The sequence below is a fragment of the Haematobia irritans genome, chromosome 5 (genome assembly GCF_050003625.1).
Source record: "Haematobia irritans isolate KBUSLIRL chromosome 5, ASM5000362v1, whole genome shotgun sequence".
Taxonomy (NCBI): domain Eukaryota; kingdom Metazoa; phylum Arthropoda; class Insecta; order Diptera; family Muscidae; genus Haematobia; species Haematobia irritans.
Window position 1 is genome coordinate 137867892 of NC_134401.1, and position 14547 is coordinate 137882438.

General features: G+C 34.1%; 1 protein-coding gene and 1 long non-coding RNA gene across 4 annotated transcripts in view; one reads left to right on the forward strand and one right to left on the reverse strand.

Moving 5' to 3' along the window:
• exp (expansion) overlaps positions 1-14547 on the forward strand; it is a 201966-nt gene that overhangs the window by 174926 nt on the left and 12493 nt on the right. For all 3 annotated transcript variants that reach the window (XM_075309240.1, XM_075309238.1, XM_075309239.1), the window contains one exon: positions 3675-3759. In XM_075309240.1, coding sequence (XP_075165355.1) covers positions 3675-3759 — 85 coding nt within the window. The remainder of the gene's footprint in view (positions 1-3674; positions 3760-14547) is intronic.
• Positions 1-14547, reverse strand: part of LOC142237815 (uncharacterized) — a 147302-nt gene that overhangs the window by 121944 nt on the left and 10811 nt on the right. The window lies entirely within an intron of this gene.

The following is a 14547-nucleotide window of genomic DNA, read 5'->3' on the forward strand; positions in this document are numbered from 1 at the left end:
TTATAAAGAGCCCCCATATAAACAGATCCCCAGATTTGAGCCCCTTGGAAGAGCAAAATTCATCCGATTCGGTTGAAATTTGGTACGTGATGTTAGTATATGATCTCTAGCAACATATGCAGGAATTGGTTCATATTGGTCCATATCAGTCCATTTATATATAGCCCCCATATAAGCCGATCCCCAGATTTGGTTTTGGAGCCTCTTGGAGGAGCAAATTTCATCCGAGTCAGTTGAAATTTGACACATTGTGCTATTTTTTACATATTAACAACCATGCCTAACTAGGTCCATATCGGTCTATAGTTATATATAGCCCTCAGATAAATCGATCCCCAATCACAAAAAAATTGGTCCATACACTGAAAAAAATATTGTCGTGAGGGCAAAGATTTCATGTCCTTAAACTACAAATGCATATTTTGCTTAGCGTAATAGACGCATTACTCTAATATAAAGTTTTTTCCTTGTCCAAAAGTCAATGAAGTCGTGTTGTCCTTATAAGTAAGTGATAACAACCATGCCTAACTAGGTCCATATCGGTCTATAGTTATATATAGCCCTCAGATAAATCGATCCCCAATCACAAAAAAATTGGTCCATACACTGAAAAAAATATTGTCGTGAGGGCAAAGATTTCATGTCCTTAAACTACAAATGCATATTTTGCTTAGCGTAATAGACGCATTACTCTAATATAAAGTTTTTTCCTTGTCCAAAAGTCAATGAAGTCGTGTTGTCCTTATAAGTAAGTGATTTGGCTTAATAATGGGTGTCATAACATGAAAGAAACATTTTTTGGGCTAAGGTCAACTTGACTTTAATAATTCAGAAAAATTCTTTAAAATTAATGAAATTGTCTTTAAATTTGTTACCTTTTTGCATCTTGACTACAAAGAGAAATGTTCAATCTTATGCGTTTTTGATCGACTGTTAACAAATGCGGAACTCATCTTGCAGAAAGCGTTTTCATCTATAGTTCTTCATGCAAAATTAAATGGACTCGATAATTTGAGATGCCCATGATTTTAGCAATTTCACGCACTTTTATTCCTCGATCATTTAATACCATAGCATGCACTTTGCCTACAATTTCTGTTGTTGTTGCTGTTTTTGGACGTCCACTACGTGGTTCATCTTCAATGCTTGTACGACCACGTTTAAATTCAGCAACTCAATTTTTTACTGTTGCATATGAAGGAGCACTTTCACCTAACACATTCACCATCTCATTATGATTTTCTTGTCCCGATAAATCTTTTTTATGTAAATATTTAATGACAGCACGCATTTCTAATTTTTCCATTGTAAAAAAATTGCGCATGCGTCTTTTTTGAACACCTGTTTCTATTTGAAAGAGTTGCCAGATCGAAACAAAATTTAACATGTCTTCATAACAGAGATGGAAGTTTCCAAAACTTTTAACTTTTTTCTGTTTATACCGCGCTTTTTGTGCTAGGCTAAGAAGTTTCCGAACTGCCCTCGTATAACACGTATGAACTAACTTACAATTTAGAAGCGATGTTAAGAAGTTTTAAGATACCGTACCTTAAGTGTTGACACAACCCAAGTAATTCGATTGTGGATGATAGTTTTTCGTAGAAGTTTCTACGATATCCATGGTGGAGGGTACATAAGATTCCGCTTGGCCGAACTTACGGCCGTATATATTTTTTTATACCCTGCGCCACACTGTGGAACAGGGTATTATAAGTTAGTGCATATGTTTGTAACACCCAGAATGAGACGAGATAGACACATGGTGTCTTTGGCAATAATGCTCAGGGTGGGTCCCTGAGTCGATATTACCATGTCCGTCTGTCCGTCCGTCTGTCCGTCCGTCCGTCTGTCTGCGAACACATTTTTGTGATCAAAGTCTAGGTCGCAATTTAAGTCCAATCGCCTTCAAATTTGGCACGTGTTATTAATTTGGGTCAGAATAGAACCCTATTGATTTTGGAAGAAATCGGTTCAGATTTAGATATAGCTCCCATATATATCTTTCGCCCGATATGCACTTATATGGACCCAGAAGCCAGAGTTTTATCCCGATTAGCTTGAAATTTTGCACAAGGAGTACAATTGGTAGTAGAGTTATGTGTGCCAAATTTGATTGAAATCGGTTCAGATTTAGATATAGCTTCCATATATATTTTTCGCCCAATATGGACTTATATGGCCCCAGAAGCCAGAGTTTTGGTCCAATTTGGTTGAAATTTTGCACTAAGAGAACAATTAGTAATATAGTCATGTGTGCCAAATTTGATTGAAATCGGTCCAGATTTAGATATAGCTCCCATATATATGTTTTTCTGATTTCGACAAAAATGGTCAAAATACCAACATTTTCCTTGTTAAATCGCCACTGCCTAGTCGAAAAGTTGTAAAAATGACTCTAATTTTCCTAAACTTCTAATACATGTATATCGAGCGATAAATCATAAATAAACTTTTGCAAAGTTTCCTTAAAATTGCTTCAGATTTAAATGGTTCCCATATTTTTTACTAAAATTGTGTTCCACCCTAGTGCATTAGCCAACTTAAAATTTGGTTCTATAGATTTTGTAAAAGTCTATCAAATTCTGTCCACATCGAGTGATATTTAAATGTATGTATTTAGGACAAACCTTTATATATAGCACCCAATACATTTGACGGATATGATATGGTATCGAAAAGTTAGATCTACAAAGTGGTGCAGGGTATAATATAGTCGGCCCAGCCCGACTTTAGACTTTCCTTACTTGTTTTAACTAAAATATAGCACTCAACTATTTTTCGCTTTATCTTTCATTTTTAATTTTTTCTGAGGTTTCAAAACTCCACAATCGAATATAAATAGATTCTCTTATATTGACTGTATTTAAAATGGATGGGTGCTCTAGTACAAGAGAATGCACCATGTTACTTCTTTTCATTACAAAATGCAGGACTACACAAGGGATCCATTAGGTTTTTGGTATTATTTTGAGAGCCAACGATACATCTTTCTTCAAATAATGACATTTTCGCTTTAAACCAAATACACATTATCCTCATAATAAGTCTGAACCTATATTTAAAGATTTTTTTTTGAATCCGTCATTTCAGTTAGTTTAGAGATTATTTCTTTAAGCCAATAATAATTTTCCTTTCTTTAAGGAAATGTGCCTTACATCAAAGACTTATGACTTTAGCAGAAAAAAAATTAAAGCAAAGATTATGAATTTTATTTTAACTAAAATTTGTGCAACTAAATCTTCTGACAAGGGGAAATATTAACAAATTTTCATCCTTACCTAGTAAATGTTGGTATTTCGTAAAAAAATATATCGCTTGTTGTCACTATAACACTAAAACCATTAGAAAGTTTTCATGTTTGTAAATTAAACCACTTATAAACGTCCCTCATTTCCTAGTTAACCTATTTAGCTTTTGTTACATATTTATTTACCTTCGAAGCAGTGGCTTACATTTCATTGCTTTTGATTAGTTAGTGGGCCAAGTGAAAGAAGGAAGTTAATTTAATAGGACAAATGACTACTGCATGATTTTCTAGTTAAAAACTGAACTTATTAACCTTTTCTGCCCAATTTATCGTTGCACATATATCGACCTTAATGACCTTAATTAATATTTTGCCTTATTTATTTTTTGTTTCTTTTTATTTTATTTTTTTTTTTTTTTCATTTTAGCCTGACTACGATGACATCGAAGTTGATACACGTATAAAATTGTCACGTGGTAAATCGGACAAAGGCAAAGACAATAAGAAATATGGTAAGTAGTATGAAGTTGCAACAATTGCATCTATTGAAGTTGCATTTATGGAATGGAGTATATCATGATGGTGGTGCAATAGACAACCATAACCATAACCCATCCCAGAAATCAAAAAAACATAACATAAATGTAAAGACAATATGTTTATAACTTTTTTTTTTTTTTGAAAATGCCATAATACTGAATCAGCCAAATAAGATATAGTTATTTGGAAACGAAACTTTATAGGGATTGCAATGGAGTTACAAATTGTTTTATGGGAAAAGAAATAAACTTTCATTTTTTATAGGATCTCCATTAAGGGCAAATATTAGAGACATTTAATTAGGTTAAGGTGTAGATATAGTCTCTAACTACACTGAAAAAAACATGTCTGGTTCCAATGCTTTTGTATTTACTTTATTCCGAGCCATACAAGTAAGGATACTTTTAAGACACAATTCTCTTTTAAATTTGGGTTTTGTGTATTTGCTTCTAGGAAGCAAATTTTAATTTTTCGCTTTTTCAGCTTTTTCATATGCCTACAAAGTCCTTTAAAAACGAGTTAACGACAACTTTATTTTCCAAATTAAGACTCGACTTCCAGTAGAAATTATGGTATGCTTCAAGTTAAAAACGTCTTTAAAATAAAGTGTTGAAAAACATCTCCTATTTTTACATGTTGTTTTGCTTTGTAAGATATCAAAATCCTTAGTGTACAGACAAGTTCTTTGTGTACAAAAATGATTAGTTTGCCTATAATCATCTGTCAACACAGAAAATCTGTCACTCTTCTTTTAGGAATATTTGGGCAAATCGAAATTTAAGTCTCAATTTTTATCCTTGAACAACTTGAAACTCACCAAAAATCATCATGTTAAATATAGAACGGGCAACCTAAATATCTTGAATGACATCCCTACAATTGTGGGTCTCTTTGAAGTTATTAAGCAATTGTCTTCATAGCCATTTGTTACCATATTTTGGTCATAAACTTTAACAACTCGGGTGGGGGCTTACTGTGGCATTTTCATTGGCGATTTATTAGGCCACCATACTGTCAATATATAGCTCAGCTCATGTGATCATATACACGAATATGTATGATTTTAGCAAAAAGATAAAACTGCACCATATAAGGCTGGCTAGCCCCCAAGAGATTCATAAAACAAAAAAGTAGGCATGTCCACATCACCACACTAAACTCAATTTTCATAAAGAAGTAATGAAGAAAAAATAATAATATATTGTGCAATGGCAAATGTTCCATATAGGATACAAAAAAAGAATAAAAAAATATTAACATTAATATTACGATTTCCTTTTTTGAAAATACTCGTAGCACAAAAAAAGCAAATTTAAAAAATAATATTTTTAAATGTTGCATTGAATATTTAGATTTTCTTAATCTTTGGAACCATTAAACTGAACTTTTTTTAGTTTTAAATTAAATCAAATTAAATTATAATGAATAAATAAATAAACTAAATTATTAAATTAAATAATAAAATAAATAAAATGCTATAAAGTATTTATGATTAAGACGGTTTTCGAACTTATGATTAAAATGGAATTTTTCGAATCGGATGAAATTTTTACTTCCATAGGCTCCAGAAATCAAATTTGGGTATCTGTGTTAGTCTGATCCACACACTGAAAAAAAAATATTTACGTAGTATTAAATGCACAATTTACACAATATTATGGATAAATTTCATGAAATTTTAATTAAAACAAGTATATACGGCCGTAAGTTCGGCCAGGCCGAATCTTATGTACCCTCCACCATGGATTGCGTAGAAACGTCTACGAAAGAATATCATCAACAATCGAATTACTTGGGTTGTGGTATCTTAAAACTTCTTAACATCGTTTTCTAAATTGTGAGTTAGTCCATACGTGGTATATATTGGACAAAAAAGGTAAGTCTACAAATAATTACGAATCGATATGGACTTTTGCACGGTACGTAGAGAGCCAGAATTGAAATATGGGGGTCGCTTATATGTGGGCTATATACAATTATGAACTTGATATGGACCAATTTTTGTGTGATTTGGGATCTACTTATTTGATGGCTCTATATATATATATATATATATAGACCGATATGAACCTAGTTAGGCATGGTTGTTAACGGCCATATACTAACACAATGTACCAAATTTCAACTGACATTGAATGAAATTTGCTCCAAATGGCTCCAAAACCAAATATCGGGATCGGTTTATATGGGGACTATATATGATTATGGACTGATATGGACCACTTTCGGCATGGTTGTTAAATATCATTTAATAACATCACGTACCAACTTTCAACCGAATCGGATGAATTTTGCTCTTCTAAGGGGCTCCGGAGGTCAAATCTGGGGATCGGTTTATATGGGGGCTATATGTAATTATGGACCGATTTCGACCAATGGACCAATTTTTGCATGGTTCTTAGAGACCATATACTAACACCATGTACCAAATTTCAGCCGGATCGGATGAAATTTGCTTCTCTTAGAGGCTCGGCAAGCCAAATCGAGGGTCGGTTTATATGGGGGCTATATAAAATTATTGACCGATGTGGACCAATTTTTGCATGGTTGTTAGAGACCATATACCAACACCATGTACCTAATTTCAGCCGGATCGGATGAAATTTGCTTCCCTTAGAGGATCGGAAAGCCAAATTTGGGGGTCCGTTTATATGGGGGCTATACGTAAAAGTGGACCGATATGACCCATTTGCAATACCATCCGACCTGCATCAATAACAACTACTTATGCCAAGTTTCAAGTCGATAGCTTGTTTCGTTCGGAAGTTAGCGTGATTTCAACAGACGGACGATCGGACGGACATGCTCAGATCAACTCAGAATTTCACCACGACCCAGAATATATATACTTTATGGGGTCTTAGAGCAATATTTCGATGTGTTACAAACGGAATGACAAAGTTAATATACCCCATCCTATGGTGGAGGGTATAAAAAAGTTTATAATCTTTGCTTTAAAAATTTTGTTTTTTTAAATTTAGGACAGGAAATTTGCATCCCTCCGTTCAAGTCGTTCAATATCTTTGAACTAACGAACATATTCCTTGAAGTAAAGAAAAACATTTTTGAGTTGAAGGAATGGTTCTTAAATTAACTAAAATATAGAATCTTTAGATTTAAGATAAAAACGCATAAAATATAGGCTACGACTTATTTTGAGGTTTTTGTATCTTTGGTTTAAAGTTTTTTTTTTTTTGGAATTAAGAAAACATTTTTTACTTGAGATCTGTATCCTAGTTATAATTTTATTGAGCCTATTTCTTATTTTAAACAAGCCGCATTTTTGGCTCGGAATGAATACCAAAATCCTTAAGGGAAGGTTAGGTTATGTGGCAGCCCGATGTATCAGGCTCACTTAGACTATTCAGTCCATTGTGATACCACAGTGGTGAACTTCTCTCTTATCACTGAGTGCCCCCCGATTCCTTGTTAAGCTCAATGACAAGGGACCTCCTTTTTATAGCCGAGTCCGAACGGCGTTCCACATTCCAGTGAAACCACTTAGAGAAGCTTTGAAACCCTCAGAAATGTCACCAGCATTACTGAGGTGGGATAATCCACCGCTGAAAAACTTTTTGGTGTTCGGTCGTAGCAGGAATCGAACCCACGACCTTGTGTATGCAAGGCGGGCATGCTAACCATTGCACCACCGTGGCTCCTTAAGGGAAGGTCAAAATCTTTGGATCCACGTAATCTGTTTTTTTAGTGCAGATTTGATTTGACTACCACAATGTACCAAATTTCAACCGCACTGAAAAAAGAATGTCCGGTTCCACAGGTTTTGTCTTTACTTTAAAAATTTTGGTATTGATTCCGAGCCAAAGAAGTGGAGAATACAAGTAAGGATACTTTTAAGACACAATTTTCTTTTAAATTTGGATTCTGTGTACTTGCTTCTAGGAAGCACATTTTAATTTTTAGTTTTTTCAGCTTTTTTACTTCATATGTTATCAAAGTCCTTTAAAAACGAGTTAACCACAACTTTATTTTCCAAATTCAAACTCGACTTCCAGTAGAAATTATGGTATGTTTCAATTAAAAAAACGTCTTTAAAATAAAGTGTTGAAAAACATGTCCTATATTTGAACGATTTTTTGCTTTGTGGTCAAGATGCAAAAAGATAACAAATTTTAAGACAATTTCATTAAATTTAAAGAATTTTTCTGAATTATTAAAGTCAAGTTGACCTTAGCCCAAACATTTTTTCTTTCGTGTTATGATACCCATTTTCGAGTGAAATCACTTAATTATAAAGACAATATGCACTCAAAAAAAAATTAAACTATCTATTTTACTAAAGCCAATTTAACTTTATTTCAGTTCATGGAATTATTATATATGGAGAAAGTTTCCTTTACTCTAATAATTTTTTGCGTACGTTAGTTAAGTGAACTAAAAACGGGAAAAAATTATACACAAATGAAATAAAAAGTTTTACTAAATTCGTACTTCTCACAAAATAGTTCATTATTTCTTTAAATTTGTACATTTTACTACAAATGCGTTCATCATGAACTTCGTATGTCACTAAAGACATTCTTGCAATTTTGAACTCCAATTTTTTCCTTCAAACTACAAAATTTTCCTTAACAAGTGAAAAAAATTATTTATGTCTAATAAATTTTCTTGAATTTGTCGAAAACTATTTACTTATTTTTGTGATATCGGCGTGGTGTCAGCGTTTGTAATACTATTTAGTTAAAATTTTCTAAAAATGTTCAAAATTTTCTAAACATAACCAAAAGTGTTCTTCCTGGTGGGTTCACTGTTTTTTCAGTGAGACTTCATTGAAAAGTTTATCGACTTTTAGACAAGGATAAAACTTTATATTAGAGAAATGCGTCCTCTATGCTAAGCAGAATTTGCATTCGTATTTTAAAGATATGAAATCTTTAACCTCACGACAATATTTTTTCAGTGCGGATCGGTAAGCTCCAGTAAGATCCGAAAAACAAATCTGGAGATTGATTTATATGGGAGCTATTCTTATAAGTGGTCCGAAATAGCCCTTGTGCCAAGTTTCAAGTCGATAGCTTGGTGCATAAGTAAGCGTGATTTCAACAGGCGGACGGACATCGCTAGATCGATTCAGAATTCCAGCACACCTCAAAATATATATACTTTATAGGGTCTGAGACCAATATTTCGATGTTTTACAAATGGAATGACAAAGTTAATATATCCCTTCCTGGAGAGTATTAATATCAATAGTTCAATTGAGGACTATAAAAAATATATTTCGACATTCGGTCTTTTTGTCGATTTTCTACTTTTGTATCCTTAGTTAAGCTCTGGTAATTAATAAAGGTTTACAGACGGGGCAGATGTGAGATATCCCTGATATCTATGTTAGATACCCATGCAGATATCCCATTATGCGAACTAAGATCAGGGCACTCGCCACGCCAATCTAAATGTTCGTTTTCAAAGTTATATTGAAATCAAGCCTATTTTCTGCACCTACTTATATTCCATTCATAGAAGTTTTTATAAAGAAGCAAAGAAAAAAACAACGTTTTATATTTCACATTTTAGTTTTCCTTTTTTTTTTGTAAGACAAATTCATTTTCAATGTTTGTCCAAAATACCGCGCCAACTTATGACGGACAGCCTGCCAGCTAGCCAAACAGCGAGAGTGATTTAACTAAGCTCTGGCACTAATTCATTCCTTGGGTTCATTGGAGGCCAATTGTACAAATGTGCATAGCTTGTTGGCCAAGATGCTGGCAATGTAATATGAATACTTATGAGCCAAATGCGAATGTTGCTGGCATTGTTTCTCATTTAGTAGCCAATGGTTTCATATGTCTTGTCATAGATATACCAGGCGACCAACCGACCGGCCCTCTGACTTTTTGGGAGACCCGGGTGTGAGGTTTTCACCTTTTTTGTTGCTGTTTTTCTTCTTTTTTTTTCAAACAGCCAAAGTGAATGGAATTATTGTTGCAATGGCAACTGCTGTTACTGCTGCACCAACATACTATCATAGAGTAATGCTTATGGACTAATCAATATTTGAATAAAATGTCATTCATTGCAACGAGAAAATATTCGCAAAAAATTTAATATTCTTTTCAAATAATGATTTTTTTCGATTTTGTTTTTGGTCATGGATTGAGTATATTTTTGATCAAGGATGACGACATAGTTTTAACAAAGCGAACATATGATACATTTGTGGGTTTTCATATATTGGATTTCTTATGATTTTGCAATAAAGTCAAACAACGCAAATCAATTTTATAAGAAATCATAAAAATGTTTGCACAATGGAAATAAAGTAAAATTAAAACGTTATAGAAATTTGATTTTCTACTTGAAAAATTAAAATTTTTAATGGCACCAAAGTGGTATGTCTTTAATAATATTAAATCAATATTAGTCAGCGTGCCACGACTATATTCCTTTATGAAATTTTTCATAAGCAAATCCCAGAGTGGCTGTTCTATATCCTTGGTTGACTCACAAATTATATTTTTGAGGTCCTGAATGGACGACGGGCTGAGATGGAAGTTAGTTCTTAACTTTCACCTGGATCCAAAGCAAGAAGTCGCAAGGTGTTAAATGATCCAAACCATTCACCATAGATGTTAATCCAACATCACTTTCGAAAAAGTAAAGTCCAATGAGTCCGCTGCATCTGACAGCCATACGTTTAGGATGGATATTCTAATTTGTTGCGATAGCTGGAATTTATTCCAGCTCCTTCAAATGATTCCGCATGCAAAATCTAGGGATCGGTTTATATGGGGGCTATATATAAATATTGGACCGATATGGATCAATTTTTGCATGAATGCTAGGCGCCACATACTAACACCAAGTACCAAATTTCAAGTGCATCGGATGTCATTTGCTCCTTCAAGAGGGTCCATAAGCAAAATCTGGGGCGGTTTAAACGGGTGCTATACGTAATTATGGACCGATATGGACCAATTTTTGCATAAATGTTAAAATTTGTTTCTCTAAAAGGCTCCGAAAGCCAAATCTTGGGGGTCCGTATATATATGGGGGCTATGTGTAAAAGTGGACCGATATGACCCATTTGCAATACCATCCGGCCTTTATCGATAAGGAGCCTGATTTGTGACTACTGCAGTTCCAGGAAAACCCCAAAAAAATGATACCCAAAATGTATTTGGATCATATCTTCTTAAAAAAGTCAATAATAAGTCCAGATATGAAAAAAAAAATTGTGACTTGTCGATGCTCAAGAATTTAATTTATGGAATGAGTCTGCATTTGTTCGATATTATCCAAAATTACTTCATATGTTGTTGGATGAAAATTAATCTCGCTTTCATGCAAATGTACGAAAAGTGGTCTATTTGAAAAGTAAAAATTATTATACTTCATTTCATATTTTGGACATACTGGGTTCTAAATTATAAAATATCGCCTTTACCAATATTGGAATGAATAGATGGCTTTGATAAAGCATAATGAGAATGGGGAAATCCGAAAAGAGTTGTATTCAATGGCACAAAAAAAAAATTAAACAGATGGATTAATAAATAAACCTATTCGTTATAATTACTAAAGTAAGTTTTCGTATTCTTGCTAACAAAAAATGTCTCCAAAAACCCCAAAATTCCCTGGAATTATGCAAAATAATAATTGATTTTATTTGAAAGAACAATGTATTTTAGTTAAATAAAAAATATTCAATTAAATTTTTAATTGAATATGTTTTAAAATTCTATTAATAAATTTTTGTGATATTTTTTCTGTAATTCGTTCATAAAAATTCGAAAAGGGCTAACCAATGCCTAAATTAAGCAAAAATTTTATAAAACAAAAACCTTTTGACTCATTTGTTCTTAAAAATGAGTCCTTGAGAGAAAAGACTTAATTCGTGAAAATATCAAATACAAACATTAAGATTCTACATTAAAAAATTTAAGCATAGTCACGAAACAGACAAAAATAAGCTATGAAGATATTCATGTCTTTTATACACAGAAAACAAATACATATTTTTTTAATTTAAATTTCTTCAATCACTGATATGAGAGTCGCAATCGCTAGCGCCAATTAAAAAATTAATCGAAATAATAAATTTTTATACCCTCCACCATAGGATGGGGTATATTAACTTTGTCATTCCGTTTGTAACACATCGAAATATTGCTCTAAGACCCCATAAAGTATAAATATTCTGGGTCGTGGTGAAATTCTGAGTCGATCTGAGCATGTCCGTCCGTCCGTCTGTTGAAATCACGCTAACTTCCGAAAGAAACAAGCTATAGACTTGAAACTTGGCACAAGTAGTTGTTATTGTTGTAGGTCGGATGGTATTGCAAATGGGCCATATCGGTCCACTTTTACGTATGACCCCCATATAAACGGACCCCCAAATTTGGCTTGCGGGGACTCTAAGAGAAGCAAATTTCATCCGATCCGGCTGAAATTTGGTACATGGTGTAAGTATATGGTCTCTAACAACTCTGCAAAAATTGGTCCACATCGGTCCATAATTATATATAGCCCCCATATAAACCGATCCCCCGATTTGGCTTGCGGAGCCTCTAAGAGAAGCAAATTTCATCCGATCCGGCTGAAATTTGGTACATGGTGTTAGTATAGGGTCTCTAATGACCATGCAAAAAAAGGCCCACATCGGTCCATAATTATATATAGCCCCCATATAAACCGATCACCATATTTGACCTCCGGAGCCTCTTGGAAGACCAAAATTCATCTGATTCAGTTGAAATTTGGTACGTGCTGTTAATAAAGGGTGATTTGTTAAGAGCTTGATAACTTTTTTTTAAAAAAAACGCATAAAATTTGCAAAATCTCATCGGTTCTTTATTTGAAACGTTAGATTGGTCCATGACATTTACTTTTTGAAGATAATTTCATTTAAATGTTGACCGCGGCTGCGTCTTAGGTGGTCCATTCGGAAAGTCCAATTTTGGGCAACTTTTTCGAGCATTTCGGCCGGAATAGCCCGAATTTCTTCGGAAATGTTGTCTTCCAAAGCTGGAATAGTTGCTGGCTTATTTCTGTAGACTTTAGACTTGACGTAGCCCCACAAAAAATAGTCTAAAGGCGTCAAATCGCATGATCTTGGTGGCCAACTTACCGGTCCATTTCTTGAGATGAATTGTTCTCCGAAGTTTTCCCTCAAAATGGCCATAGAATCGCGAGCTGTGTGGCATGTAGCGCCATCTTGTTGAAACCACATGTCAACCAAGTTCAGTTCTTCCATTTTTGGCAACAAAAAGTTTGTTAGCATCGAACGATAGCGATCGCCATTCACCGTAACGTTGCGTCCAACAGCATCTTTGAAAAAATACGGTCCAATGATTCCACCAGCGTACAAACCACACCAAACAGTGCATTTTTCGGGATGCATGGGCAGTTCTTGAACGGCTTCTGGTTGCTCTTCACTCCAAATGCGGCAATTTTGCTTATTTACGTAGCCATTCAACCAGAAATGAGCCTCATCGCTGAACAAAATTTGTCGATAAAAAAGCGGATTTTCTGCCAACTTTTCTAGGGCCCATTCACTGAAAATTCGACGTTGTGGCTCGTTAGTAAGTCTATTCATGATGAAATGTCAAAGCATACTGAGCATCTTTCTCTTTGACACCATGTCTGAAATCCCACGTGATCTGTCAAATACTAATGCATGAAAATCCTAACCTCAAAAGAATCACCCTTTATATGGCCTCAAACACCTATGCAAAAATTGGTCGAAATCGGTCCATAATTATATGTAGCCCCCATATAAACCGATCCCCCGATTTGGCTTGCGGAGCCCTTTGGAAGAGCAAAATTCATCCGATTCGGTTGAAATTTGGTACGTGATGTTAGTATATAGTATCCAACAACCATGCAGCAATTGATTCATATCAGTCCATAATTATATATAGCCCCCATATAAACCGATACCCAGATTTGACCTCCAGTGCCTTTTAAAGAAGCAAAATTCATCCGATCTGGTTGAAATTTGGCACGTGATGATAAATATATGGTATGATATGATATTTAACAGCCATGTCAAAAGTGGTCCATATCAGTCCATAATCATATATAGCCCCCATATAAACCGATCCCGAGATTTGGTTTTGGAGCCTCTTGGAGGAGCAAATTTCATCCGAGTCAGTTGAAATTTGGTACATTGTGCTAGTAAGTGGCCGTTAACAACCATGCCTAACTAGGTCCATATCGGTCTATAGTTATATATAGCCCTCAGATAAATCGACCCCCAATCACAAAAAAATTGATCCATATCAAGTTCATAATTGTATATAGCCCCCATATAAGCGACCCTCATATTTCAATTCTGGCTCTCTACCACGTATGGACTAACTCACTCATTTAGAAAACGATGTTAAGAAGTTTTAAGATACCACAACACAAGTTATTCGATTGTGGATGACAGTCTTTAGTACAAGTTTCTATGCAATTCATGGTGGTGGGTACATAAGATTCGGCCTGGCCGAACTTACTGCCGTATACTTGTTGTAATTGATTTTATTTGAACGAAAATTTTATTATAAATAAAAATAAATATTCAATTAAATTTTTAATTAAATATGTTTTAAAATTAAAATATTAAAATATTAATTGGAAAAATGTTTGTGGAATTTTTTCTCTGTAGTTAAGGTGTTCACATTATCTTATGGCGATTTCGATTAGGAAAAAAAGTGCAACATTCTCGAAATTAATTGCCAATAATGAAGAACAATGTCATATATTTTGGAAAAAAGGTGCAACATTCTCGAAATTGATTGTCAAAAATGAAGGAC